At 39.7% G+C, this 26,222-nt stretch overlaps 1 protein-coding gene across 1 annotated transcript; it reads right to left on the reverse strand.

Annotated features, from left to right (window-relative positions):
* Nucleotides 1-503: 503 nt before the first annotated feature.
* On the reverse strand, nucleotides 504-26,222 carry rspo4 (R-spondin 4). Its single transcript, XM_048255354.1, has 5 exons — nucleotides 26,120-26,222; nucleotides 17,693-17,881; nucleotides 17,379-17,516; nucleotides 7,937-8,134; nucleotides 504-2,142 (listed from the first exon to the last, which is right to left on the reverse strand). Exons 1-5 carry the CDS (start codon nucleotides 26,196-26,198, stop codon nucleotides 2,027-2,029), a joined length of 720 nt encoding a protein of 239 aa, XP_048111311.1. The 5' UTR covers nucleotides 26,199-26,222; the 3' UTR covers nucleotides 504-2,026.

Raw genomic sequence — 26,222 nt, forward strand, 5'->3', positions numbered from 1 at the left:
GGAATTCCATTCATGGGGGGCCATATCAGCTACACACACACACACACACACACATACACATACACACACACACACACACACACACACATAAACACACACATGCATGAACACACATAAAGTACACATGTATGCACACACATGCACAAAGTACACATGCATGCACACACAGGCACGCACACACTCACAAGCACGCACACACACAGGCACGCACACATAAACACACACATAAAAACACACACACATGCAGGCAAGCAGGCACACACACACACACAGATAAACACACACACACACACGCATAAACACACACACACACACACACACCATTACCTCCCCACACACACTCACAAGTGAACCCACAGACACACACGCACACACAGAAGCACACATATACACAAAAACAAACACATACTGTACCATGCACACACTCATCTACATACACAAAAGTAGGGGGTGGAGTAGGAGATGGAGACAAATTGACAAGTGTGATTTATTTTTGCGGAGAGAATGTGCAGGACTGGGCGGCGGTCATATTTTGTACCGCTCTGCGGTATATCTAGTTTCTTTATGGCATAGATTCAATACACCATATACATTAAAGCTTTTTGGACAAATAAAACGTCAATATAGATCTATATGCTCCTCAGAGGAGATATGCAAGAGGAAAATCCCTTGTAATATAGTTGACATATGTAAGTCACTTTGGACAACAGTGTCTGCTAAATGAATACATGTAAATGTACATGTAAAATCAATTGTTTGAACAATACCTCTATAGAATTCTCAAGGTAACTGTATTTTTCATAATAACATATTACAGTACAATGGAGGGTATACTGCAATTAATATTCTGTTTCAGTGTCATCTTCTGCAGACTTCAGCCTATAATAAACAATCATAAAATAAACAGTAATTATCTCTAATATTATTTTGTTCTACGTCTGGTCATGGATTTGTTTTGGTTGATCACACACAAATGGAATATTCCTTACAAAAATGTTCTGGAATGGAAGTATCTTGAAGTGTCACAACTGCTCAATTCTAATTTAAATTCTTCAGCAAAAAGTAAATAATTAAAATGAAAAAAAGAACTCTAATGAGCATACCACATAATCTAACGGAGACCATTCTGAGTGCACATAAGACTCCATGCCACATTTCGACAGAGCTGGGTTATATCTTAGGGCAACTAAAAAAATCCACCTCAGAATGGATTGCAAATACCTAAATTCTTGAGTAGGAATAATAGAACTGCTTTTTTTTTATACATTTCAACCATAATGTCATTTTCATGAAGAACTTGCACATCAAGGAAAAAATACTGTGGTCAATGACAAAAGAACAGAACCCAAGGGTGCTGCCAAAGACGAGAAGATACTGAGATACAACTGAAACCACATTATGAGGAGTTTAAGATGTTGTCTGTTCTTCATCAAATGAGTGCAATGTCATATCGGTACACATGTCAGCATAGTTTTACAGACGCATATCTACAATATATGAATGCTTTATATTTTCTGACAAAAGTGCATTTGGGGTAGGTATTCCCAAATTGTCATTAAGCAGTACGCAATTACATGTTAATATGTGCCCGTAAGTAGAAAAATAAAAAGTATGTATTTTAATTACATAATGTATATCATGTGCTGTAATTCTAAAAGTTTTCATAGTCTTTAATCTAGCTATTTCTGACCAAAACATTATTGAGCTGCAATTATATTTAGCGGCAAACCCCCTTTTCTGAACTTTAACACAGTGTTCCTCTTATGAACACATTCACTCACATTTAAACATATATAACAAATATTCAAGACAAATCAATATATATATCATTTTTTCATAAAGCTAAAATCCCATGTCAGAATGCAGTTCCCAACAGCCTTCTCAGCGCTGGCAGCGCTGAGTGTTTATACTACAGGCAAACTTTACTGTGCAAAAAGTGGGTGCCCCTCGGTTCGTTTTGTCTTGGGCTGGTTCAGAGGGGAATCATCTGGGGTGTGTTCGAGTTCTCCACGTGACAGGGGGGTGCTCATCTGGGGTGTGTTCGAGTACTCCACGGGACTTCTGTTGTTGTTCTGTTACTTGGACGCCTCAGGTGTTTCTGTGCCTTCTTCCTCTCACCCCTTCTCCCACTCTCTCTTTTGTCTGTCAGAAAAGAGCGACAAAATCAAACAAAGGTACTTGAATATGCCCAGCTAAATGCATATTTCACTACACAACCTTCGTAGAGGGGGGCGGTGGTAGTGTCTGTGGCAAGGTGGCAGGGTGGAAAGGTGGCGGGGTGGGGGGTAAGAAACTGGGCTTCCGATCAGAAGCCAATAAGTCGTGGGTTCTATTCCTGGCTGCCACCGTTGTTCCCCTGAGCAAGGCACTTAACCCCCCAGTTGCCAAAGGGGGTCAGTCCCTTAAATTGGTCTCTGTAAGATCTCTTTGGATAAGCGTGTCAGCTCAATGCATTTAAATAAATCAAATGTTATGAGAACTAAGACACATTAAACACTAGCTGATGCACAGAACTGAGTAACTCCACCTAGATATGCCTCGTCTTTTCAGTTCACATTGCCCCGGGCTGGTAAGATAATCTATCCAGTTTACTCCAAACCAAAAGAAGTCTTTAAGGCCTCAGCCTTTTCAGGCTTTGACAGGTTATGCTTTAACCAAAGCACCTTTTAAATGAAGGCATGCGAGTAAAGCCGCTCTTGCACAAACATTCCCAAACATTTTCTCTACATGTGACCTACCAGCGCTCCTTCCAAATATGGTTTGAGGTCTAGCCATAACTCAATCAGATTCCATGGCACAAATCAATTACAGCTGAAGCGAGCTTCACCTTAAAAAAAGATAGCTTTCTTGGGCACTGGCATGTCAACCCGTTAAAGCCAAATGCATTTCAGCTTAAATGCTTTCAGTTTGACATGCAGTTTGAAATTGACAGCAGACCTATTCGTGGGTGGCATTCTCTATCTGAGGAGTAGGGAAACAACACAAGGAAACAAGAGCCAGAATAAAGCACAGCAAACTCTCCGTAGGAGACGGAGGGGAGGAGTATTCATTTCTCATCTTTTCCTCTTTAAAAAAAACCCCATAAAGAACATAATCTGTGTTTGTCTTTTTAAGGAGCCACAAGGTTATCATACAAATTAAATAAACTCTAATTGAGAGCAGAGGGGGCTGTGGAATTAAATGGACGTAGAGGGCTGCTGTTCCTGCCCTGAGTGTGCCTCAGATATAGGACTACCTGAAGTCAGCTCTTGGGACTCTGGATTGTTCTGGAAGTCACAACCCTGAAACCCAACCCCTGACCCTGACACGTACTAAGGAGTATGCATAATATACTGAAACTTACAAGACACAACACACAAGCATCTACATGTATTCATTTAGCAGACACTGTTATCCAAAGTAAATACACAGGTCAACTATATTACAAGTGATTTCATTGCCCTTGAGCCATCAAGGGCACAACGGTGGAAGTTGGGAATTGAACCCACAACTTTTCAGGCTACTGCACGCTAGCCCAGCTCCTTAACCACTACACTACCACAAACTCATCCATCTACTAAGCCTACAACCACAAGGATGGAGGAGCTGAATAAGGCTACACAAAGCAAAAGGCTCAGAGTGGCAGGAAGGGGGACAAAATGGTGTTCTTCATCTGAAAACATGCAGTAGCTTATGCAATGTGTTGGTATGGTGGGTAACCTCATTCCTTGTTTGCACATGAAGTCCAGTGTGCAGTGATCACTCCAGTGTCATTACAGTGAACAGAATTTCATATAATAGTGGCATTATAATTCTGCTAGTTTAGTGGATTCATTTGGTATGGTTTGACATGTGCACAATGTTTTTAAGATACTAGATGATAAGCAAAAATGGTGTTTGAAAGCAGAAACAAATCAAATCAAATAAAATATAATAAAATATATAAAACATTTAAAGCAACACTTTAGAAGCATAAACATATCCTACTTTGCACACTTCAAATAGATTACTCCTGTATTAGTCTGTCCTCAAATCATTTGCATGTGTATTTTGCATATATTAAAAAAAAAGTGAGTTGGGTATTATGTACAGCAACCATGTCAACTTTGTAGTAAAACTAATAGGACCGTCTATTAGCTAATCAACCAGAAATGGCTATCTAACTCTTATTATGTGCAGTATTTTCACATTGGAGAGCCTTTATTAAATGTTCCATTATGTTGCCATTTGTAGGATACAAGGTATCACCGATTCAATGCTAATGGAGTGGGATGCTGCCAGAAAGTGGAGTAGTCTATTTGTCTGGTGAGATTCAGGACATATGTTAGGATTTGAGCTGTTTTGAAAAGGGGGAACCGTTTATTCCACATGCTTTTCATTTGAATTGAATGTTTTGGTCACTGTAATTTCCTTATTTAAAATCAGTGTTTTAATCTTGTTATTAGAGAAGTCTGGTTGGAGGCCGCTCTTGGATCCCCGCTTAAACAGATTGTGCTCCCCTAGCAACAGAAGTAAAGTCAATCCATGGCTATCATACAGTTCACTCTTGTTTGTAGACAGACAGTTAAAATCAATTACATCAATTGAAAAACAAGACATGTATCGTTTTGGACCAGGACCTGCAGAGTTAAAAGGTACCGCATACGCCACCTAATAAGAAAAATCGTACAGTCTTTAACTGATTTAACTTATTTCCTCTGATGGCATGTGTGCTTGGACTACCTGAAAAAAAAAAAGGAAAACAATTGGAAAGGGGCTAAGGAGCTGCGACCGCATAACATGGCGAGAACTTGCGCTGCAACAGAAACTGAATCAGATACTCATCTTCCCTTATTACATGGTCGTGTACCAGTTTTTGAAAGTTACTGGCCTGCTGCTGGGACCAGCGTTCTGCACGGTCTTTTCATCTACACAAATAAATCTGTCAACAAATACTAAAACTAAACAATACATCTTTCATCGCCCGTGCGGGTCTCCCTACATATGCATCCCACTGAAGAGGTCTTAGGAGAGTGAAACTTTTTAAAACCCATCCTGATTGATTACTTAATTGGATGTTGACATGGAGCTTGGCAACTTACGCCACAGTGTAAAACGCATCGCACTGGCGAGCTGCTAAAAACAGCACAGAGCTCTGCACCGTCCTAATGGGATAGTGCTGCTGAGTGTGGTCGTAACGAGGGCCAGAGACGCCAGCTTTCTGGCTCATACCTCATACACATCTAAGTATTTTTATCGCCTGACTTTTATTTCAAAGCGTTGTAAAAATGTCAACCAAAGATAAAATATGTTTTACTGTCCTTGGTAATGTCAAAATGTTATGAGGATTTCGGTGGAATACAACTGGCTTTGATAAAATAACTGTAACACAAGCCATATTATAATAAGAAGAAAACATGTGCTGTGCATGATGCATATGTTAAATACCATTAAGTCACTGAGAAAATGACTGACGTAAATCCAAGCAAATTATATTAATGTCGTTCCTCCATATTTATGTTGTGGATGCATACTGCATAACTGCACATATTATTAACAGTAGATGACTATCTGACACAAGTTACTAAATCACTAAAAAGATTATACTAGTTTTTCAATTTTCTATTCATCTGGACACATTTTGCCATATAACAGAACTATATTATAATCAGTGCATCTTTTTATATAAAAATATAACAATAAGGGTACATCCGTATGCAATTATGGATTGACAGCTGTTGAGCTTACCGCAATGATAAAAAAAACAGTAACAGTCAGTAAGTGCCTTTTAACCATGTTCATCATGGTAACAATATAAGCTGTTGACTTTTCAGTTTCTTAATTCATTTAATTATGCTGCTACTTATTGACTGATATTGTTTGGTTTACTTACTAATATGAACCCCCCTTTTTCCCCTTTTTCCATAAGATCGTCAATAGATTCACTTCTAACCCATAAGACATAAAACCATGTGCATGTCTTCGTCTCAGATCACACCTGCTTAGAGATGTGAGGTAAATCTTGCAATGCCACATCTTACTTTGTATTAAGGCCATGGCTTTGAGACAAATGTGGCATTGAATGTCATATAATGTCGTACATTTACCATAAAAAAATGCAAGAAAAAAATCACAAATTTATGGGAAAATAATACTTGGATATTCTCAGACATTATAATAGTGTTTTTTTCTGTCAAGGAATCACAGAAGGAATCACTTCACATAGTAACCACCCACCTAGTATCTCCGTTTATTTTCATTTCACTGAAATACTAGTCTGGCACGTGACAATACACTAACGTTTCCCTCAGCCACCAGGGTGGCTAGCCAATTAGCGATGAGAGGAGATGACGTTATATATATACACACGACTGTTTGGTTGAATTTCCTATTCTCATGCATTGTTTAGAATGTACAATAATCGTAGGTTATTTGTACACCTATGAAGTAGCTCCAGTTTTTTGCCCGTATCCCACTTGTATATTAATTCTCCAAACTCGTTGTGAAGTATATATACCTTCTGCTGATGCAGTTCTATCTGCAGTATGCAGTTCTGCACACATGCCAGCGCTCTCCAGTCCCTGCTGATGTCTAGTTGTACAGGACAGCCTGTCTCAGGACAGGCTCTGACACAGGAAAAGGCATTGTGCAAAAAATAGTGTGGGATGTAGGGATACCAGATAGCGGTTAGTTATATTTTTGATCAAACATGTAATTACTGAATGGTCTTAAAAGTCGTACAAGAGATGACACATAGACATAAAGAATAAATCAAACAAAAAAATAAATAAATAAATAAATAAATAAATAAATAAAACTTTAGATATGTCCACAAACTCTTTTGGGAAAGATGCACAAAAAACAGACAATTCTAAAAAGACCCGACAATTTATACTATTATATATACATACATATATGTAAACTGACAAACAAAAGAAAAAAGAAATGTTTGTCTCCTATCCCATCAGTTCCTTTGTCAATCACTGCCCAGAAAGCTTGGGTTACCCCATCATCTGAAAGCAATAAGGATGGATATGAAAATTATCAAAAGGGACATAAAGTAATCTGGGCGAGCTGAGAGGAATGCCAGAGAATGCCATGTGGATTTTTCCTCACAGATGGGTGTTATTAGGGACTGCTGATGGCTGCTCCAAGTCGGAGTGAAGGAGATCATGTTTCTCTCTCTTATAATGCCACTGGACATCGGATCTGCCAATGATAATGATAATTGCAGCAAACAAATGATTTCCAGCGTAGCATCAAGTGGAAAAAAAACGAAAGCCGCTTAAACAGAAAATATCTCTGGCTTGACTACGGGAGGAAGCCGTTGTGCATTCCGATGTTTACTGTTTTTTGTTTTTTTCCATGTCATGTGCAAACCATGGAACGACAAACAGCTACTATGGGTATTGTTTTCGAGTAAATAACATCTAAACCAGGATATGCAACATAATTTAAAAATGATGGTTCTAAAACAGAAGTCTGGAGAGGGGCAATCTCAATTGTACTAAATAGTCAGAAACAAGACATATCTAGTTATCACAGTTTGCTTTGTTTGTTAACAAGTGGCTTTTTGTAAACTCTTCTTCAGTGATACCCAACACGCAAAAGTAATGCCTGTCTTGTCTGTCTATGTTCACGTTTTCGATACTTTAGGACCTGAATAAAACTTCACATCTCCACTTACAGTATATTTCCAGTATCTTCAATAGCAAGCACATGTTGTTTTGATTTCTAGTAGAAGGCTAATTATGGTACAATAGTGCTCTAGGTGAACTCTGTACAAATTGATGTGTTCACTTTCCAAGACAGTAACCGTCCGACCCAAGAACACACTGAAGCTGTGCATGTGGGTGGGAGAGATCATAGACTAAACGTCTGTTGGGGTTTGATTCCAGTTTGTGGCCAAGATGAAAGGAGAACAGGTCAGTCAGGCACTTCCACACCACTACCCCATTCGCACCAATACCCAGCTCACCTTTAGGACACCTCTTCTTCATGCGACACCTCCTGCTCTCCTTGGAGGGGGGGCAGAGTGAGGACAGCTCTTCAGGCACTTTCCAGGACAGCACACGGGTCCTCGTTTGATGGCCCCATCGGACCCCGCAGCTCAGTCCGTTGTGCTGACAGAGACTCCACTCGCCCCAGTACCCGAAGGGGCTGAACAGGCAACCCTCTTGAAAACAACAAGAGTTTATATCAGACTGCTGTAGTCTGTAGGGTAAATATGAACAGAAACCTCACATGCCCACCCCTCAATGTGGAAAAGATCCTTTGAAAAACGAGGGGCTGGGGTGGGGGAACCAATTTTCCACAATCAATTAATTAACACTTGTTTAGGAACAGAAGATTACAATTTCAGCCATGCGTGTTCACTGGTATCTGTCACCGACACTTGTATGTATGCTATGGGTGCTGTTTCTAATCTCCACAGGCTGTGCTCAAGCAGTCAGCTAACATGCTGTGTGAACAAATGAGTGAAAAAGCTAAGCACCAAGCCTATACACTATAATCTGGTCTCATATTGCTATGTACATACAAGAAAACATCTTGACCTAATAAACGCAATTCAACATAGGCCTACAGTCTGGTTACTTAAAGGGACACCAGGCAACGTTTTCATGTTAATTACTCATCTTCGTAAGTCATATGGTTAAAAGACTCACTACAGGGCGAATGAAGACTCTTTCGACCGCCCCTATGCCTGTAGGAAGAATATCCCGCTTGCAAGTTCAGTGTATCGTACCCGCCGATCGAAGCAGGATCAGTTTACATCCTGCATCCATAGCACTAGCTAGCGAACGCTAGCGATTGTTGCAAACGTGTGTATAATGGCAGAGCCGTCAAAGAAGCAGCGAAAAAACCCTTGACGGAAGATGCAAAGAAAAGGAAAAGAGCTTCAGACCGAGCGAGGGGGAGTTTCGTAGAGAAAAAGCATCAGGCTTGCCTGGTGTCCCTTTAAAGTATACTGTTCAGCAGGATACTGTTTCCGACGCCTCTGTTAGGCTATATTCAGGAGGCCAAAAGGTAGTACATAATATATAGTCCTATAGTATTGACAGATGCAGTAGTAATTCCTAGCTAAGGTCTTCTCTGCACTGTAGCAGTTATTCTCTTGCTGTAAGTCACTTTGGATAAAAGTCTCTGGTAAATGAATAATTGTATGTATGTAAATGTATGTGGGCTTTATGAGGAACCACTCACTAGTTTATAAGCCATTTTAACCATGTCTTCTCTATCCTCAATTCAACAAAGTATGTATAGAACCCCCAATAATATATGTGAACCCCCAATAATATATGTAAATGTCTGTGTCAAATGTCTATGGTATATGAAATATGTATGTCTGTTTGTGTCATCCCTATGTCTGTGACCATGTATGTGCCATCCTGTGCTTGTGACCATGTAGGATGAAAAGCGGTATGGAATATGGGAAAAAGAATTTCCTTAAGGGGGCAACTAACTAACTAACTAACTAACTAAAGTATTTTGTCCCATGGAAATGATAGCTTAGGCGAAAGGTCTACCAGGAAGACTCATGGTTTCTATCATCCATTCATTCATGACCATGGCTCAAGTGGCTCATGCCTGTGTAGCATCTGATTCACCTCTCTGCTGCTTTCAACACACAAACTCTGAAGTTGGGTCATGAATGGGGACCTATGCCAAACACTGCTTACTGTTCCTGCGACTGCCATCTTTATCTCCGATTGTTATCTTCATTTCTGTAGGCTATATCTTATTTATATTATAGTAGTATTTTACTACTATTTATTAAAATAGTATAGCATTTATTACATGATTATTTCCCAACTTTGATATTAAAATAAAAATAAAATAAAAGTAATAATCCAACATTTCATTACTGAGTAACTTCACTGCTTTGATAGATAGCTAGCAGACACTTATAATATATGTACAGACCAAACATAAGGCCTGATTACAGCTGTAAAGGCATAATGCAAAGGCAAAAGAGACTTCTACACAAGCTTGGGTGATAGATCAAAACTGTCAAACTTTGATGTAGTCTTCTTCAGTTTCATGGCAAGGAAATTATATTTTAAGACTGAGGGGTCTTAACTTCACAAAAAAGTCAGTGTTTGAGGCATTGTAGTTCAAGTTCACAACTCCACCATCAAGACACCCTTCAACTGCCATTATGGCAAACTACACTTGCAAAACACTTGACAAATGGCAAGCATATCTGGTGCTGTATATTAGACGTTTGTGATGTACGTGTGAAACTTACCAAACATGGCTATGGATATATCCCTTTGCAGACCGCACGTTCTAATTTCGGTACCCCAGTACCGATGACGTTCAGTCTAATAACTCTGCCATACCCCAACCAATTTTATCAATGAAAACTTCCTCAAAAACGTCACATCATAGGCTTTCTGGCGAAATGATTAGTTAAGGGATTTGTGGCGCGAATTACTTTTACTACGTGAAGGAAAAATCAAGAGTTGACGTCTCCCTCCACTAGAGGAAAAACAGCAGGAAGCACTATGCATCGTTGATCTTCACGTCGTCCAAAGGAGAAACTACTGGATCATCTGAGGTAAAAACAAGTCTTTTTATGTTATTACTACTTGTTATCCATGTTATTACTTCAAAATCGTTTTTAAAAGTTATTTTTCCTGGTAATTACACCTTGTATGCATGGCCGTAACATAATGCGTGTGTGTGCTCACTTCAGCTGATATGACAGCTTGTATTTTAGCACACCGTAATCTTTAGTAAACTCATTATTTTCAGTCATTTTTAGGGGTTACTATATGTCAACCAAGATTACAGACCTACTAGGACTGAAACTTTAACGATTTGTTCTATTTTGAACGATTGCTTGCTTGTCATCTGATGATACAGAAAACTAGCTAAGTTAGGTAACGTTAGCATCAGGAGAGGCTGCAACATGTCCTGACGCGAAGTCGCGATAAAGTTCACTCCCCTGCTTCATGACTGGCAACTTTATGTCAAGTACACCTAATCGGTATTTTATTGTCAAATAAACCTTTCATTCCTTCGTAATATGTATAGCACAATTTACAGTTGTTTGTAGCCAAGTTGCTTAGCTTACTTAGATAGAAACATCTGACATGAATGACAACGTTAATGTTATGTTACCGACGTGAGTGTGTTGATCACCGATGGTGTAACGTAAGGATTTTATTCATTGACTGCTGTTTTCATCAATACATGACTGAAGATTTGTTAGAAATGTGTCTTAGTATTGTTTAACTTTTAGGCTGTAAGGTTGGCTGCTACGATTATGAGGTTTTTGGTTGGCTAACTATGATGGGAGCTCATACACCCAAGCCTACTCGTCGACATACCATTTTCTAAGGGGGTGTTTTGTCTTTACGCAACTGCAGTAGCCTATGTACGGTGTGTATGTGTATGCATACGCTGTTTAGATGTTTTCTGTCATATCTCCTGACTCATGTTCATGAATCAATGTTTGCTTGTAAGCTGGTATGCTATGTATAGTTTAGCCAAGGCAATAACACTTATAGTGAGCTCTGAGACTAATGTTACCTCTCCAAGCAATATTGGAGTCCTTTAGTGACAAAAATAATTTTAGTGAAAAGAGTCATGGTTGGTGGTGATTAAGATTATGTGGAAGTAATGTAAAATAAAACTAAACAACCTATTCACTATCAGACCTGTGATTTTTTGTTATTTTAGATGGAGGGAGAGAAAGCGTGCAACTGAGGTGAAAGCAGCCGACTGCTGATGGCAAACATGACCCCAAGGACCACGATGGCACGATGGCATGGACGGGTAGTTTCTGGATGAAGAGGAAGACAATGATGTGCTAGAGGAGGAGAGTAATCTCCCATCATCCTCAGATGGGAAAGCATGTTTGTGTGTGTGTGTGTGTGTGTGTGTGTTGTGTGTGTGTGTGTGATTTAGCCCCAAGTATGCACATTTCTGGGAGTGTCTAAGAGTGTTGCTTATAACAATAATGACAGGGATTATAGTGATAATAGTTTGCTTAGATTTGTAATTAAATTTCTAATTTTCTTATCTGACAATTTCTTTATTTTGAGCTTGGTCAAGTCCCATGTCAGGTAGAAAGCATACACTTTGCCTATCCTTCTAACACAGACAGGGACACCAACTCCAGTAGCATTTACACCTCATCGTCTGCTAGGCTTAGATGGACACACACACACACACTAACGCCGCATTCACACCAGATCTGTGGTGTGTGTCTTGTCACAGCTGTGGCGTGTGTGTGTGTGGCGTTAGTGTATCACCTTATGTGTAGGGCAAATGATATCGATAATTATATATTGTATCGAAATATATGCTGTATGGTTGTTAAATGTATTGAATTTCTTCTAATGTTTTAATTGTTTATATGTGTGAATGTGAATTGATGCTTTGTTATGCTATAATATGAATTGATGCTTTGTTCATCACGTTAAAGTATTTTGTTGATCTTTGTTATACTGTTGTCTTGTCATTCTTGTAGTTCTAATAGTTACTGCTTGTTTGTAAACATATGTTTATGTTATTTACCTGAAGTTGTTGTTCCTGATTATTTAATGAAATTGTTAAAGACTTATCTAAATAAAATTATTTATTTCCTCTTTCGTAAAGCCTAACACATGTGTAACACATCTTATTCTTGTTTTCATAGTAGAATGAAGCACACGGAGAAGCAGTTACCACCTGCCTAGTCTTTATTTCAGCCTTTATCTTTCCTCCCCACAATTGATTTTGCCTCCTCAGAGTACAGTAAGACATCCTATATTTAGCTATGCATCTTGTTTTTATGGTAAAACATCTTATATTTGTTACATGACCATTATATCTGTGTATTTTTGGTCAGATGTCAAACCAGGAAAGGAAAACATCCTACTCCTTAAAAATTCTACTTGTTACTGCGACTTGCAGTTATGAGTAAATTAATCATAACTTCTGAACCAAAGGTGATAAATTGATTCTGTTTTTTTCACTGAGGAGAACACAACACTGTCTATCTTTCACACACTATATCTACAATAGACATTAGGTGAAAAGTAAGATTCATCTTGACAAATTGATATTTTCGTGTTTTTTGATGTTGAATTTTGAAGGTATTGTTTAAAAACAATGTGTGTTACCCTCAAACTTATTAACTATGATATGTACCATTTTAAGGGGCTAGTTCTCCTGATTACAATGGTGGGTATATCTTATCTCTGTCATGTAGCATGGCCACACAATAAGCCTTTTTGTCTCACAAGGGCATCAAGTATGAAAAAACGGAATGTTTCGTGCCGTCTGCAAAGGTCTAATAAATTTATCATAACTTTTGAACAAAAGGTGATACATTGATTCTGTTTTTATCACTGAGTAGAGGACAAAATTGTGAATCTCCCATACAAGTTTTTCTCTATCTACAACAGAAATTGGGGGAAAAATGAGATTAATCTTGACAAACTGATAGTTTTGTGTTTTTTGGGGTTGAATTTTAAAGATATTTTTAAAATAATATGTGTGTTCTCCTCAAAATTATTAATTATATTTTATACCATTTGAAAGGGCTATTTCTCCTGATTATAATGGTTGGTAAATTATATCTCTGTCATGTAGCATAACCACACAATAAGCCTTTTTGTGCCATAAGGCCATAGAGTATGAAAAAATTGAATGTTCGGCGCGGTGTGCAAAGGGATATACTGACTATACCATTTGCAGCAGCAGTCTAATATACAATGATCTTTCAGTCGAGTTCACTCAACGTTAACCAATGGGATTTCATTCTCAGAATGAAATTCTCCAGCCATCCTTATCAGGGATTTATAGGGGCACACTCCCTCTTACTCCTTCAATAATCACGAAGATCCTTCGAACCAGTGCTCCACCCTGCCCAGCTGGCCTCAGCCCGGGCGCTCTTGCTCTCCCGCTCAGGCCGGGCTTCCTCCCCATCTTCGCCCGTTCACCGCCTTGGAGCCTTGAGCGAGAGTGATGAGCCATTTGTGGACAGGTTTGGGCTCGGTGATGACGCAATATCCCTCCTCACCTCGGACGAGGCAGAAGACCACCTGCCGCGGGTGTTCCTTCCCCAAAACGTCCGAGAGCTCACTACACACACCAAGCATTGCCTCCTGGGGGGCCTGGAAAGGCGACTCTATTGAACACATCTGTCTGAGCGCAAGCTGGGCTTTGGGCAACACCTCTGCACGCTTCTACAGCCTAGATGTAGCCAATACGTTGATCGCCTCATCAATACGCCCCGAATCACTGTGTGTTCCTCCTATTCCTCCTATTCCTGGAAACCCCCACATTTTGTGCCGCAGCTCCACCTCGGGAAAACCATCATAAATCTGCTGGCACCAACCATATGCACAACATGCCCTGACTGTGAATTCCCTAAGCAAACAGTACACACACCACCACTTGTGTGCATTAACGCTGCCCTTCAGCTGTGCATCAATGAGTACCTCTCCTGTGCCAGCGAGTGACCAACACTCATCCGGCATCTTGTCAGTATTCCATATACCAGTGTTTCCCCTAGAAATTTTTCCAGCAGCGGTGCTATTACTTGGGGGGAGGGGGTTTGTTGCGCATTTTTATTTTATTTTATTTTTTTATATCATACCTTCGTGTTTCTTTTGTGGACATTTTCAGCTTTCTTTTACATTATTGGTTAAAAATGATAGAAGAAAAATGAAATGGCACAACCCAGAAAAAGATTATTTACAATTTATTTAAATTTGTCTTAATGGCAAAGGCCACACCCAATCTGCGAGCACTTAATTTTTCTGGGCTTTTCAAAGAACATCTCTAAGGCTCTTTGGTAATTGAATTGAATTGTTGGGGGGCCATTAATGCTGACACGCATGCACGTAGCCAGATGCTCTCCTTGTAGTCTATTTCTCAGTCCCAAAACAACAAACCCACGTATAAAAAAGTAAATACTCACTTTTCTTCTACATCACTCCCACAGTTACCATACAACTCACTCACAATTAACTTCGAAAAGGACCTAGGCTACTTGATTGAAGTCGCGACCGTTAGATCTCACCGTCAAGAGAACGCTGAAGTTATGAGAACACGTCTTTCTGATAAGAGAATGTAGGCTCCTATGTCTAATGCATAAACGTAGAAAAGGTCTGTTTGTGACAGCCTATTATAGCTAAGTGGACAGAATTTAGGCTATAATTATATGCCAACATATGCTCATATTTCCTTTAACTATCAGAAAGTTTAAACAGGCCTAGACTGTGTTCGCCTAACTTTCCCATGCAAACATTACATGTAGCCCCACGCTAACGTTACAAGTCTAGGCTACAATTAACGTTAAGACCATACACCTTGTAGCACATTGGTTTACTCTATTGCATTACTTACGTTTTTAATAATTTGTCGTTGAATGTTGATGGAGGCTCATCTTTGGGAAATCAGCTCTCTGGATAAAATTGTCAGCCGGAGCAAGAGTTCTCAGAGTTGACGACACGGACGAATCCAATCAGCAGAAAGAACCGCGATCACAACAGTAGGCTAAATCGCAACAAACTTTTTTTCCCCCATGTTAAATTCATTTAGGTAATCATGAATTGGTTTCTTTTATTTGATGTAGGCTAGGAGAGGAGGATGCATGTTTCACATTAGTGTCAATGTGTCAAAGCAGGCTTTGGATCAGAGGAATTGCTCAAGCTTATCATATGGCATAGGCTACACGCGAATTCACGGCAAACAGCTTCGTGATGAAATATAACTAATATCATTTTTTATTGTCACCAGGCCTATAAGTAGGCTATTTATTGTGTAACGATGATGACACCATAGGCTACACTGTGGCGGAGCAAGACCCCATCAGTCGGATAGCTAAACAATGTAACCGTGTTCAGAACGTAGGCTAGCCATATGGGCTGCAGACTTGTCTTTGGGCTTGTAATCACCTGACACATCATGCCGCATATATGTCCTGAATAATGAGAGGCTAAGTGCGGATTTGATGCACTTAACTTACTCAAGACTTTCAGAAAACAATTTCGAGATGACGTTGGCCGTTGTGCTTTTACAGTGTGTTAAGTGAATCTCGTGATATTATGTTGCAGCGGCGCTGAAAATCCAGCGGCGGCGCTGCGCCGCTGTTAAATACACTGTAGGGGAAACACTGATATACCATGTGCACCATCTGCATGAAGGGGTCTCATGTGCAAATCCATGGCGCCTAGGGTAACGCGTCTCTGGCAGGGCTCCATCGAGTGCTAATGAAGTCAGCAAGTCGCTCATGAGTTGTTATCACGGCCCTGCTGCGGCCAGACATTAGCGCTGCTAGTGTTCTGCTTCTGCAATGTGTGGGCAACACACCCAGTGACTCTGTCATATAGCCTGACGAGCCAGACCCACATCAAGATGTAGGGTCTGGGAACTTACCATTGGCAGTGCTCAATCCGTGGGGCGGGATAAACGGTTGTCTTTCAAATTTCCTCTGCACGCAATAGGATAGCGCTACAACTCATGAGTCCCATGCATTTTCCCACCAGTAGAGCTAGTTGGCTAGTTGATCAAACTTTTGCCAATTTAAAAAAAGCTTAACTCAAGTCCCGATTCAAAGACCGCTGTTCGCCAGCAGCAGCATCCATCTTTGTTTTCAAGTAGCAGGAAATTCACACCTAACCGTCGCCAACTCTACACACGATGTGATTGGCTTGATAGAAGTTTAATTTTTCCAGCTCGCAAGCCAAAGGGGAGTGGCTAGACTACCCTGGCTGCAAATTACATTTGCTGCTGCTAGGGTGCGTCTAGATTTCTAGGCTATCTGTCATAGTAAACGCGTGTCCATCGTCGCCAATGAGGAGCTGTGGTATACGTGTTCCCATTGGTTAACATTGAAATAACTCGACTGAAAGTTTACATAAGGTTATGAATATGATCTCTGAAGGATATGAGACGTTAACCCTTTCATGTCACATTGCACTCTGGACCTGGTCCGAAAGATCACTTCATAATTATTAGTAAGGACTACTTTCTCACAGAGACACAAAATCCCTGAAAAGGGTGGTTGGAGATGGTTGGTTCAGATCGATGACATCATCAGAGAATGACTTCCCATTGGCAAACGTCTCATGTTCATATATTCATAACCTTCCGTTCAGTGGTGTGTTGCTCAGGCATGAGAGACCTCTGAATGTCTTGACTGGCCAATCAGAACGGAGTGTCCCACATGAAGACATGGAAAGAGGATGAAATAGGAAAGTTCGGTGTGGTGGTAGTGTAGTGGATAAGAAGCTGGGCTAGCATGCAGTAGCCTGAAAAGTTGTGGTTTCAATTCCCAGCTTCCACCGTTGTGCCTTTGAGCAAGGCACTTTACCCCAAGTTGCCCCGGGGACAATGTAATCCCTTGTGATATAGTTGACATATGTAAGTCACTTTGGATAACAGTGAATAAATGTAAATGTCAGCGTGAAACTCACCAATGCAATCTGTTAGGTGTGGGAAAGTGCCTTCGGGACAGTTGCTGAAGCACTTGCCTTTGAACAGCTGAAATCCAGCTTTGCATTTAGTGCAGAAGTCTTTGCTGAAGCATCCCTCGCACTCCTGTGCTTTGCATTCTGGGAGGAAAGAAAGAAAACCAGCGTTGAAGCATTTAGGGGAATCATCATTATCTACAAAGCATCTTGTCTGTGTACATAAAACACCAATGGTGGCCAAGGGGCAGCAAGGGCCAGCCATGCTTACAACAAAGCACATTCCTGCCCAAGCCACAGCAGTGATTTGGTGAACTCACTCATGCAGCGGTTCATGTCCTTCCCACGCATGCCGAAGTGGCCTGCTGGGCAGGAGTGGAGACAGGAGCCATGGTGACTCATGCCCTGCCTCTCCAGGAACAGGAAGAGCTTCTCTGGGCAGCGCAGGCAGCCATTTTCCTTGGAGCACTCAAGACAGTTCTTGCAGTCCTGAGGGTTGTCTTTCGCAGCTGGACAAAGAAGGTCAAGGTCAAGGTCAAAGTTTTTTTTTTACCCCCGAGGGGCAATTAGTGGCACAGCTAGCAATTAAAACAAACACAAACAACAGCATGGCATACAGCACACCCACAAAACAACACAGATCACATACTGTACGTTTCAACAAAGATATCGACAAGTTCTGCATCTGCGTCCTGAAGGGAGTAGCCTAAACTTACTGAAGAGGGGGGTGGCTTGGGCCAGCAATGACTGACTGGTGAGACGATTACACAGGTGAGATGATTACAAAGTTGACACTGTGTAGTCCCTGATTTTACTGTAGCCTGTCGGACCTGCACCAGCCCAGCCCTTTCCTATCAGTGTTTCTGTATTCCAGCAGGGGGGCGGTAGCCGTGCCGGTGTGCACAGGTGTGCCGTGTTGTCCTGATGAGCCACGGGATAAAATGGCCTGGTTTTAAGACCTGGACGAACTCCCTCTCCTCTTGGCCGTCATTATGTTACGTTATCTTATGTTATGTTTTGTTTTGGTTTGTTTGAACATTTGTACATAACCCCCTAGACACCAGCATGCACTACACTTTACGTTTTAGCTTCAATATACTGCCTTTTCCTATAATTATTAAATACATATTCTTTATCAATACTTTTGCGTGGACTTTCCTTATGTTTCATGTGCCTGAGCCAGCATATGTGACAATAGTGCTTTGAAGGATTTGTTGTCCCAAGTAAAACACATTTCTTGCCACGCACATCAGCACCGACATTTTGAACTAGCAAGCATTGGATGAACAATGGATTTTATTGAGCGGCGCCAACAAAAAAGAACTGAATTATAATCTACACGGTGGTGGCAGCAGAGTTCAATGCTATTGTGCAGGGTTATATTGAAAACAATGAAATCTAGCATAATCGAGCGTTGAAAGCGTAGTGCATCACACACATGTCGGCGCCAATGTGTGGAGCGCTTAAGGGTTCTCATCTCAAAACCGTTTTCAAAGGTCATCATTAGGCACAATAAAACATTAAATGACTGGACGCCCTTTCAGATATATCTGAAACACCCACTACGTCCATGGTTTCATTCACCATGGGGACATTCTGCCATATAGTGTTAATTTTGTCACCTATTTTTAATTTAGTCTTAGTCTTGTGACGAAATGTCCTTTTTAGTCTTTGTCATATTTAGTCATTCAAATATCATTTTTGTTAGTCAAGTTTTAGTCAACTAAAAGTCTCGTAATTTTAGTCTAGTTTTAGTCAAAAGAAAACTAAAGCTATCTTAGTCAGTTTTAGTCAAAACATTTCAGTCTTTTTTTTATAACAAATTATTTTCAGTCAGTCAGTATGTTTACATGCACAGGTAAGTCGAGCTACAGTTATAGCTCGGCTGGGATTTGACCAAAGACAGTAAAAGATTTGATTGGACCACTGTCATGATCTTCGTAGACCAGTGTTTCACAAAGTGTGGTCCATAAAGCTATCCCAAGTGGTCCACGAGCAGGCGTGGTAAAATATAATATAGATGAGTTGTTTGCAATATTGAACCAACTTTCATGTAAATTCAAACAGTTCTACAACACTGTCTGTGTCAGATATGCCAGTTTAAATAATATGAATCCTCTGACACAATTAAGCAAAGTGCAAAGACAATAAGCAAGGTGGTTCAGTGAGTATTGTGTAGGCTAATATACTGCTAGGTCTATTTTTAATTGTTTTTTAGCTAGGTAGTCCGTGCGTTTCTTTTTTATTGATTAGTTAAGTGGTCCTTCATCTGAAAAAGTTTGAGAAACACTGTCTTAACTCTCTATCTTAGCTAACTTGCTAGCGAACTTTCCATATTAGCTTACTTGCTAGCAAACTTTGCATCATCAGTGTAACTAGTTAAATAGTTGACATTACTTGCTGAAAATGTTCGTATGGACATTCTGGGGGATGTTAATTTGTATATGTATGAGAGAAGCTTCAACTTCTGGGTATGTAGCATTGTGGCTTAATGCCTAGGTAGTTAGCTTGCTAACTCTGACAGAAATCTCTGGTGTTCTTGTTCCATGTAGTTTCGTACAGGGTTGCAGCAGAGAATGTCTAGTTGCAGCAACAGCACGTAGACTAGCCTACAGGAAAGCTGCTGCGCATGAACCATGAACTCATTCGGAATATTTTGAAAACGTAACAGCTATTCTGGCTTCTCATTTTTTAGACGAAAATGAAGAGAGATTTTATCTTAGTTTTTATTTCATGCAAAACATTTTAGCCTCGTCTTTTTTCGTCAACAATAATGCATCTTAAGATAGTCTTAGTCAGTGTTTCAGGACATTAGTGCAGTCTTGTCATCTTCTCGTCTTAGTCATGGAAAAAAAGGTTGTTGACGAACATTTTTTCTCTAGTCTCGTCTGACGAAATTAACACTACTGCCATAACTAAAGAATTTCATATGGTTCTGAAAAAGGCAGAGCCAGAGGGTCACAAAAATATGTCCAAAGATGATAACTTTAATAAAGCGGTTATCTTATTAGGTTTACTTACAGAAGAAATAAATCATATTATTTTACGACAAAATTCTGTTCAAATAAAAAAATAAGGCTTTTTATGGCTTGTATCTACATTTTCATACTTTTCAAGCACACCATACTGCACTGTTAACATATTTGTGTGCTTACACAATTTAATAAGACAACCAAATCTGACGTCATACTGTACCAATTGGATAGAATTGCCTTGAGGGTAATAAGGTATTTATTGTAGTTCCCAAGAACAGTTTTTTTATATAGAAATAAAATGAGAATGTAGCAGATATTGATATATTGCAATATGGTGTGATTCTAACACACCCCAGAGGCCGCCACTGCCAAACCACAGAATTCTAAGGAACACCAACAACAGGAAAAAACAAATGGTCAATCCAAGGTTACAAAGGGTGCATTGTTTATTTTTTATTTGATTTTTTATAGTTGTCTTGATAAATGTTCATAATAATTCCTTAATTAGTTAATGATTTTTATATTATACATTTTTACTAACAAAATGATTGTCCCAGAAGATGTTGCCTATTTGTATTTTATAGGGTAAAATGATTATAAACCTAGACAGTTTTAACTGCTACCAGCCTAGCTTATATCACTATCAGATGGGTGAAGGTACATATGACAATTTTAGGACCTCCATATACCCTATACTGTCTATGGTTGGACCAGCATGTTTCAGGTCTACGTATACGTATGCAGTATGTACCTGCAACATCAAACAGGTACAGTATCTGACTTCATTACATATGTTGCCTTCATTACTTTAGAAGCAGCCAGGTCCATGACAAAACCACTTACATAAGCTACCAGCCTAATCAGTATCACTTAGGCTATACTGCTAATTAAAAAGTGCTTTAGGCTATATTGTTCTAACTATGTTTTATCAGCCATTCTCAGGTCATAGATCCAAATAATGAGCTGACTTCATTCAGTTACTCTTTGATGTCAAAAATTATGACTTTTTAAAAACATCCATCCCATCCCATGTGTGTGTGTGTGTGTACAGCCCTGTCAAATGAACGTAAATCAAAGGGGGTAGCTATTAAGCAACCAGGACAAAGTTGACGACATACTCACCCAGAGGAGAGCATTATAGTAAAATATAATCATTCCTCCAGAGAGAGACAACTTAAACGTTCCCATAACGTGGTCACCATAAAGCTGCCTTACAAAGTTAACCCAGCTGCTGGAAGAGTTATACCTGTTGTCACAACCACAGGTTAACTGACACATGAAAATATACTGATGAATGGTGTGTAAGTAAGTTTTCTCTCAGACAATGAAATGAAAAACACATCACAAAAAGCTTCATCCAAAAACTCCATTTGAGTATAGTACAAAGCAAAACAGCTGAAGTAAATATATTTCTTTCTTAAACTACAGTATGCTTAAGTGACTAACAGTGCAGTGCAACCACAAACCTCAGTATGCTTAAGAAATCCACTACCCTGTCCATTATGCCCAGCTTTGGAACATGCTGCTCTCCCCCAGCAGTGGAATATGTTCTTTATGCACTGCACATGTCTGTGAAGGGTTCAGTAGGAGAAGGTGAATGAGATAGGATTCATTCATTTATTCTCTCTTCTCTCTTTTCTCTCTTTTCTATCTTCTCTCCATCCCCCCAGAGTATCAAGAGGGGCAAGGAGGGGTCTTGGGCACGGGTTTCTGATCATGTCTTGTCGCTTATAAAGGAAATAAGGGGAGACAACCCAACCTCACAGAGTCAGACCACAACCTCACAGCTGAACCAGCCATTGAAACAGGGCAGAGCAACCTAGGAAGGAAACCTTAAGGCCGTCAGGCCGTCTATGTATTTTGACTCTCTGATGTCTTACACACAAAGGCACAGATAATGTCAAGTGGTTTTAGGTATTGGATTGAGTTTGAATGGTTCGATACACAGAGCTACTCGGCGGATTAAGCCAATTAGAACCAATATGATGTCATTCCACAGGAGGCTGGACCCTCTGTCCTAAGTCAAGTCCTTTACCATAGAATGAACAATGAATGAATGAATGGGACAAACTATCACAGTGCACTGACGGTAAACTTAAAGGCCCCATAAAGAGTTTTTTTTTTTACCTTGAAACTTTCAAAATCATTTTGATGGCACATAAACTCTTAATAGGGTGTACAGCACTTCTGCAACACTCTGAGCAGGTCTTATCACTTGTAAAATAGCCTTAGGAAGTTGCTGTTCAGGTAGAACATAAAAAAAAATCGAAATGGAAAAGAGCTGCTTTGCTAGAGTACAAATAGGTAGGCTACCTACAGGAATTCAGAGCTCTCTTTCTACAGACTGCTGTTGGGGCATTCTAACGGAGTTATGTTTCAACTGCAAGTCGTCCAACAACATGCCCTTTGGATCCTGTCCCATCTACTCTTCTACAGTCTATCGAACCTGCTGTTCTACCAGCAGTCACACATGTGTTCACAACACTTCACTCAGTTCTGGAATAGTTCCTTCTTCTTTTAAGCAGGCAAGGGTCACACCTATGCTAAAGAAAAGTACACTTAATCCAACTGAAGTGAAGAACTACTACTTCTTCCTTTCTTGTCAAAGGTTTTGGAGAAAGTGGTCTTCAAGCAAGTATGTGACTTCCTTTCTCAGAATAACTTACTAGACCCTATGCAGTCTGGTTTCAGGAGTGGTCATTCTACTGAAACTGCGCTCCTGTCTGTGACTGAAGCATTGAGAGTAGCTCAGAGTCCTCAGTTATCAGTATTAATTCTACTAGATTCTACACCTTTGATACTGTTAACCATGACATTCTCCTTTCTACACTATCTGAACTGGGAATTTCTGGGAAACCTCTCGACTGGTTTGAATCTTACCTTAAAGGGAGTTCTTTTAGCGACCTCACCACAGGTGTACCTCAGGGATTAGTATTAGGGCCCCTGCTTTTCTCTATATCATTGCTATGCGGACAACACTCAACTTTACCTATTTTTCCCACCTGAGGACTCTAGCATTTCCCATTGGATTCTTGCATGCCTTTCAGTCTGGATATTTCAGTCTGGATGAAAGATCGCCACCTTTGGCTTAATCTCTCAAAAACTGAGCTTTTGGTGTTTCCAGCTAAAACAGCTATTGTGGATCTGCTCCCAGTCCCTGCTATCTTACAGTAATTCAATGATCAAAATATATATCCCCAACCGCCCTCTGCGGTCTTCTGATGAGTGTCTGTTGTGTCAACCAGCCATAAACGCTACGTCAAATTCAAGACTTTTTCCCTCAGTGGTTCCTTGTTGGTAGAATGAGTTGCCCAGGGTTCTCCGTTCCTGTGATAGTTTTTGGTCTTTCAAGAGGGGTCTATAGCCATATCAGTTAAACATGCACTTAGTTTATTAAGCGTTTCTTATGCGTTATGGTTTGTATACTATTTATTTATTTTCATTAGGTTATTGATTGAATTGACATTGTTGTTTATTATTGTTATTCTCATTAATGTAGTCTTACCAATAAGACCTTAAGATCTTACCTTTTTAAATTGTTTTAAAAAAATGTTATTGTTGTTTTTACTTTTTATTGTTGTTATTTGTATGTCGCTTTGGACAAAAGCGTCTACTAAATACCATAACCATAACCATGTTTATAGTTTGTTGCAAAGATGCACACTTAGTTCATTATTGCACTTCTCAACTGTAGGGGGGACCCGAGAGCAAATCTTCTTTAGTGCAGTCAATTTTGCTTCATTATTTTGTTGCTATTAGGGTTATGGGGAGTTAATAACACTTTCCATGACATCAATGATTACGGTAGTTTGTTCAATCTATTTGATCCAGTTATCTGAGAATGCTAAATGCAGAGTGTGAGTTGGTTTCTAATGCATTACATACACACTGTTCAGTGCCATAGCTGCTTCTTCATGACCATCATCAATTAAATTTGTTTGTGTGCCATATAAGTCTTAGATAGATAGATAAATAGATAGATAGATAGATAGATAGATACTTTATTGATCCCCAAGGGAACATTTAAGGATTTTCAAGGATTCAAATCTGTGTGCATTGAAGCATAACAAAGTTGTATTTCATGTAAAACACATAGGTAAACTGTATGCTAACCAAAAACAGTGGTGAACTAAATAAATTGAGCACTAGTCTGAACACTAGATCACAGACATCAAAGTTATTCTTCACTGAAAAAAAAGCTTTCACAACATCAGCAACACAGTTAAAATGCCAATGTTGTGTATACTACAATTCTGACACAATGTAAGTTTAAAAAACTAAAATCTTGCACTGGAAGTATTCTTATGCTTATATCTACACTTGATTGCGTCATAGCGATTCATGGTGGCAACTAATACAAAACAGGCACCACACGTATCATGGCATCTGATTTCAATCCCAAGATTTAACACCATACTTCCTTCCTATGGAAATCTGTTTCATATGAATGCAACCATCCAGATAAAGTTATATTTATCATGGCATTACTCAGGTACAGAGGAGCCATAGTCTAGGCCATGTGAGAACATGTGATGTCAATTATTCACATGGAAGGCGCAAGGTTGTAATTCATCTTGAGCACTAGTATCTTTCGCTTCAATGGAAAAATGCAAAACTATAAAACAGTTCTGATAGATCATTACAACAGTCTGCAAAAAGTATATGCAACAATTTACAAACATTTTGTTCCTTACATTAAAAGTCTCATGAAATGTAATATCTAATCAACCCTGTAAGATAACATAAATGAAATGATGGAGAACATTCTTCTGTACAAATAAACACAATGTTTTGCACGAGCTTTGCAATAATTAGAGGTGGAGATCACTGAAAGCCCACCATATAATATCACCATGATACTTGTGCCACAAAATGATTAATTTCAGTCTTTTGGGGATTTGCCATCTATTGCTCATTGTGATAGCATGTATTACAATGTATTGCAACTGATTTCCATGTTGTCTTCCAACAACACAGAGGGGGAAACAAATACATTTAAACAGATCCAGCTTATTTAGACGAAGTGATGCCCAATGGCCAATACAAAGCAAGAGGCATAGCAATCTGGGAGTGATAATAACGCCTCCAGTAAGTGCAGGGAAATGTCCTAATTTGAGGCTTAGCCTACGGCAGTCTATACCCTGTTGTTTGACAGAGGTGCAAGGTTGAGGAGTCTGTAGCTGTCAGCTGTGAACTTTGACTTATTGTGGCATCGCGCTGTGAGATTGTAACCACTACCAGCTGCCCTCTATGCGGTTTACAGCCTATCTCTTCAATTAAAGGTCCACTGAAATGTCTTCAAAACAGTAGCGTGAAAATAGCTAACTTAATCTGAAAAACAAAATTGCGCTGCAACGAGCTGATATTTTTCTTATCCCCACATATGTTTACAAAATTTCACATTTCTCCTCTCTAAATGTGTATCCAGCCTATTCGAAATACTGCATACTCTGTCTCCTTACTTTGTCTCTACAGTAGCTCCACCATAAGACCTGTTGATGGAATTGACATAGGTTGTAACCTGCAGTAAAGTTAAGGTTGTATTATCACTCTCAGATACGCGTAACGCTGCATAGGCACACAACTATATGCAGCAATTCGATATGATGTCCATATGCATGCAATTCACACATTTTAACGTTAGTCTGTCGCATGATGTGTTAGGGGTTGATTATTTAGGGTAATTCGCCTAGGATGAGAATTCAAAACTAGTACCAAAATCCAAGAAACCGTTTAAGAGAAGTCATAGTAAAAACAAATATTGGTGCTCACCTCTTGGTTTTCTTGTTGTCGAACTCAACATAAAACTGTTACAAACCAAGATTAGAAGGGCAAATAGTCGCAAAGGCATCTGTGCTAACGACAGCCACCTCAG

Source organism: Alosa alosa, chromosome 10 (genome assembly GCF_017589495.1).
Source record: "Alosa alosa isolate M-15738 ecotype Scorff River chromosome 10, AALO_Geno_1.1, whole genome shotgun sequence".
NCBI lineage: Eukaryota > Metazoa > Chordata > Actinopteri > Clupeiformes > Clupeidae > Alosa > Alosa alosa.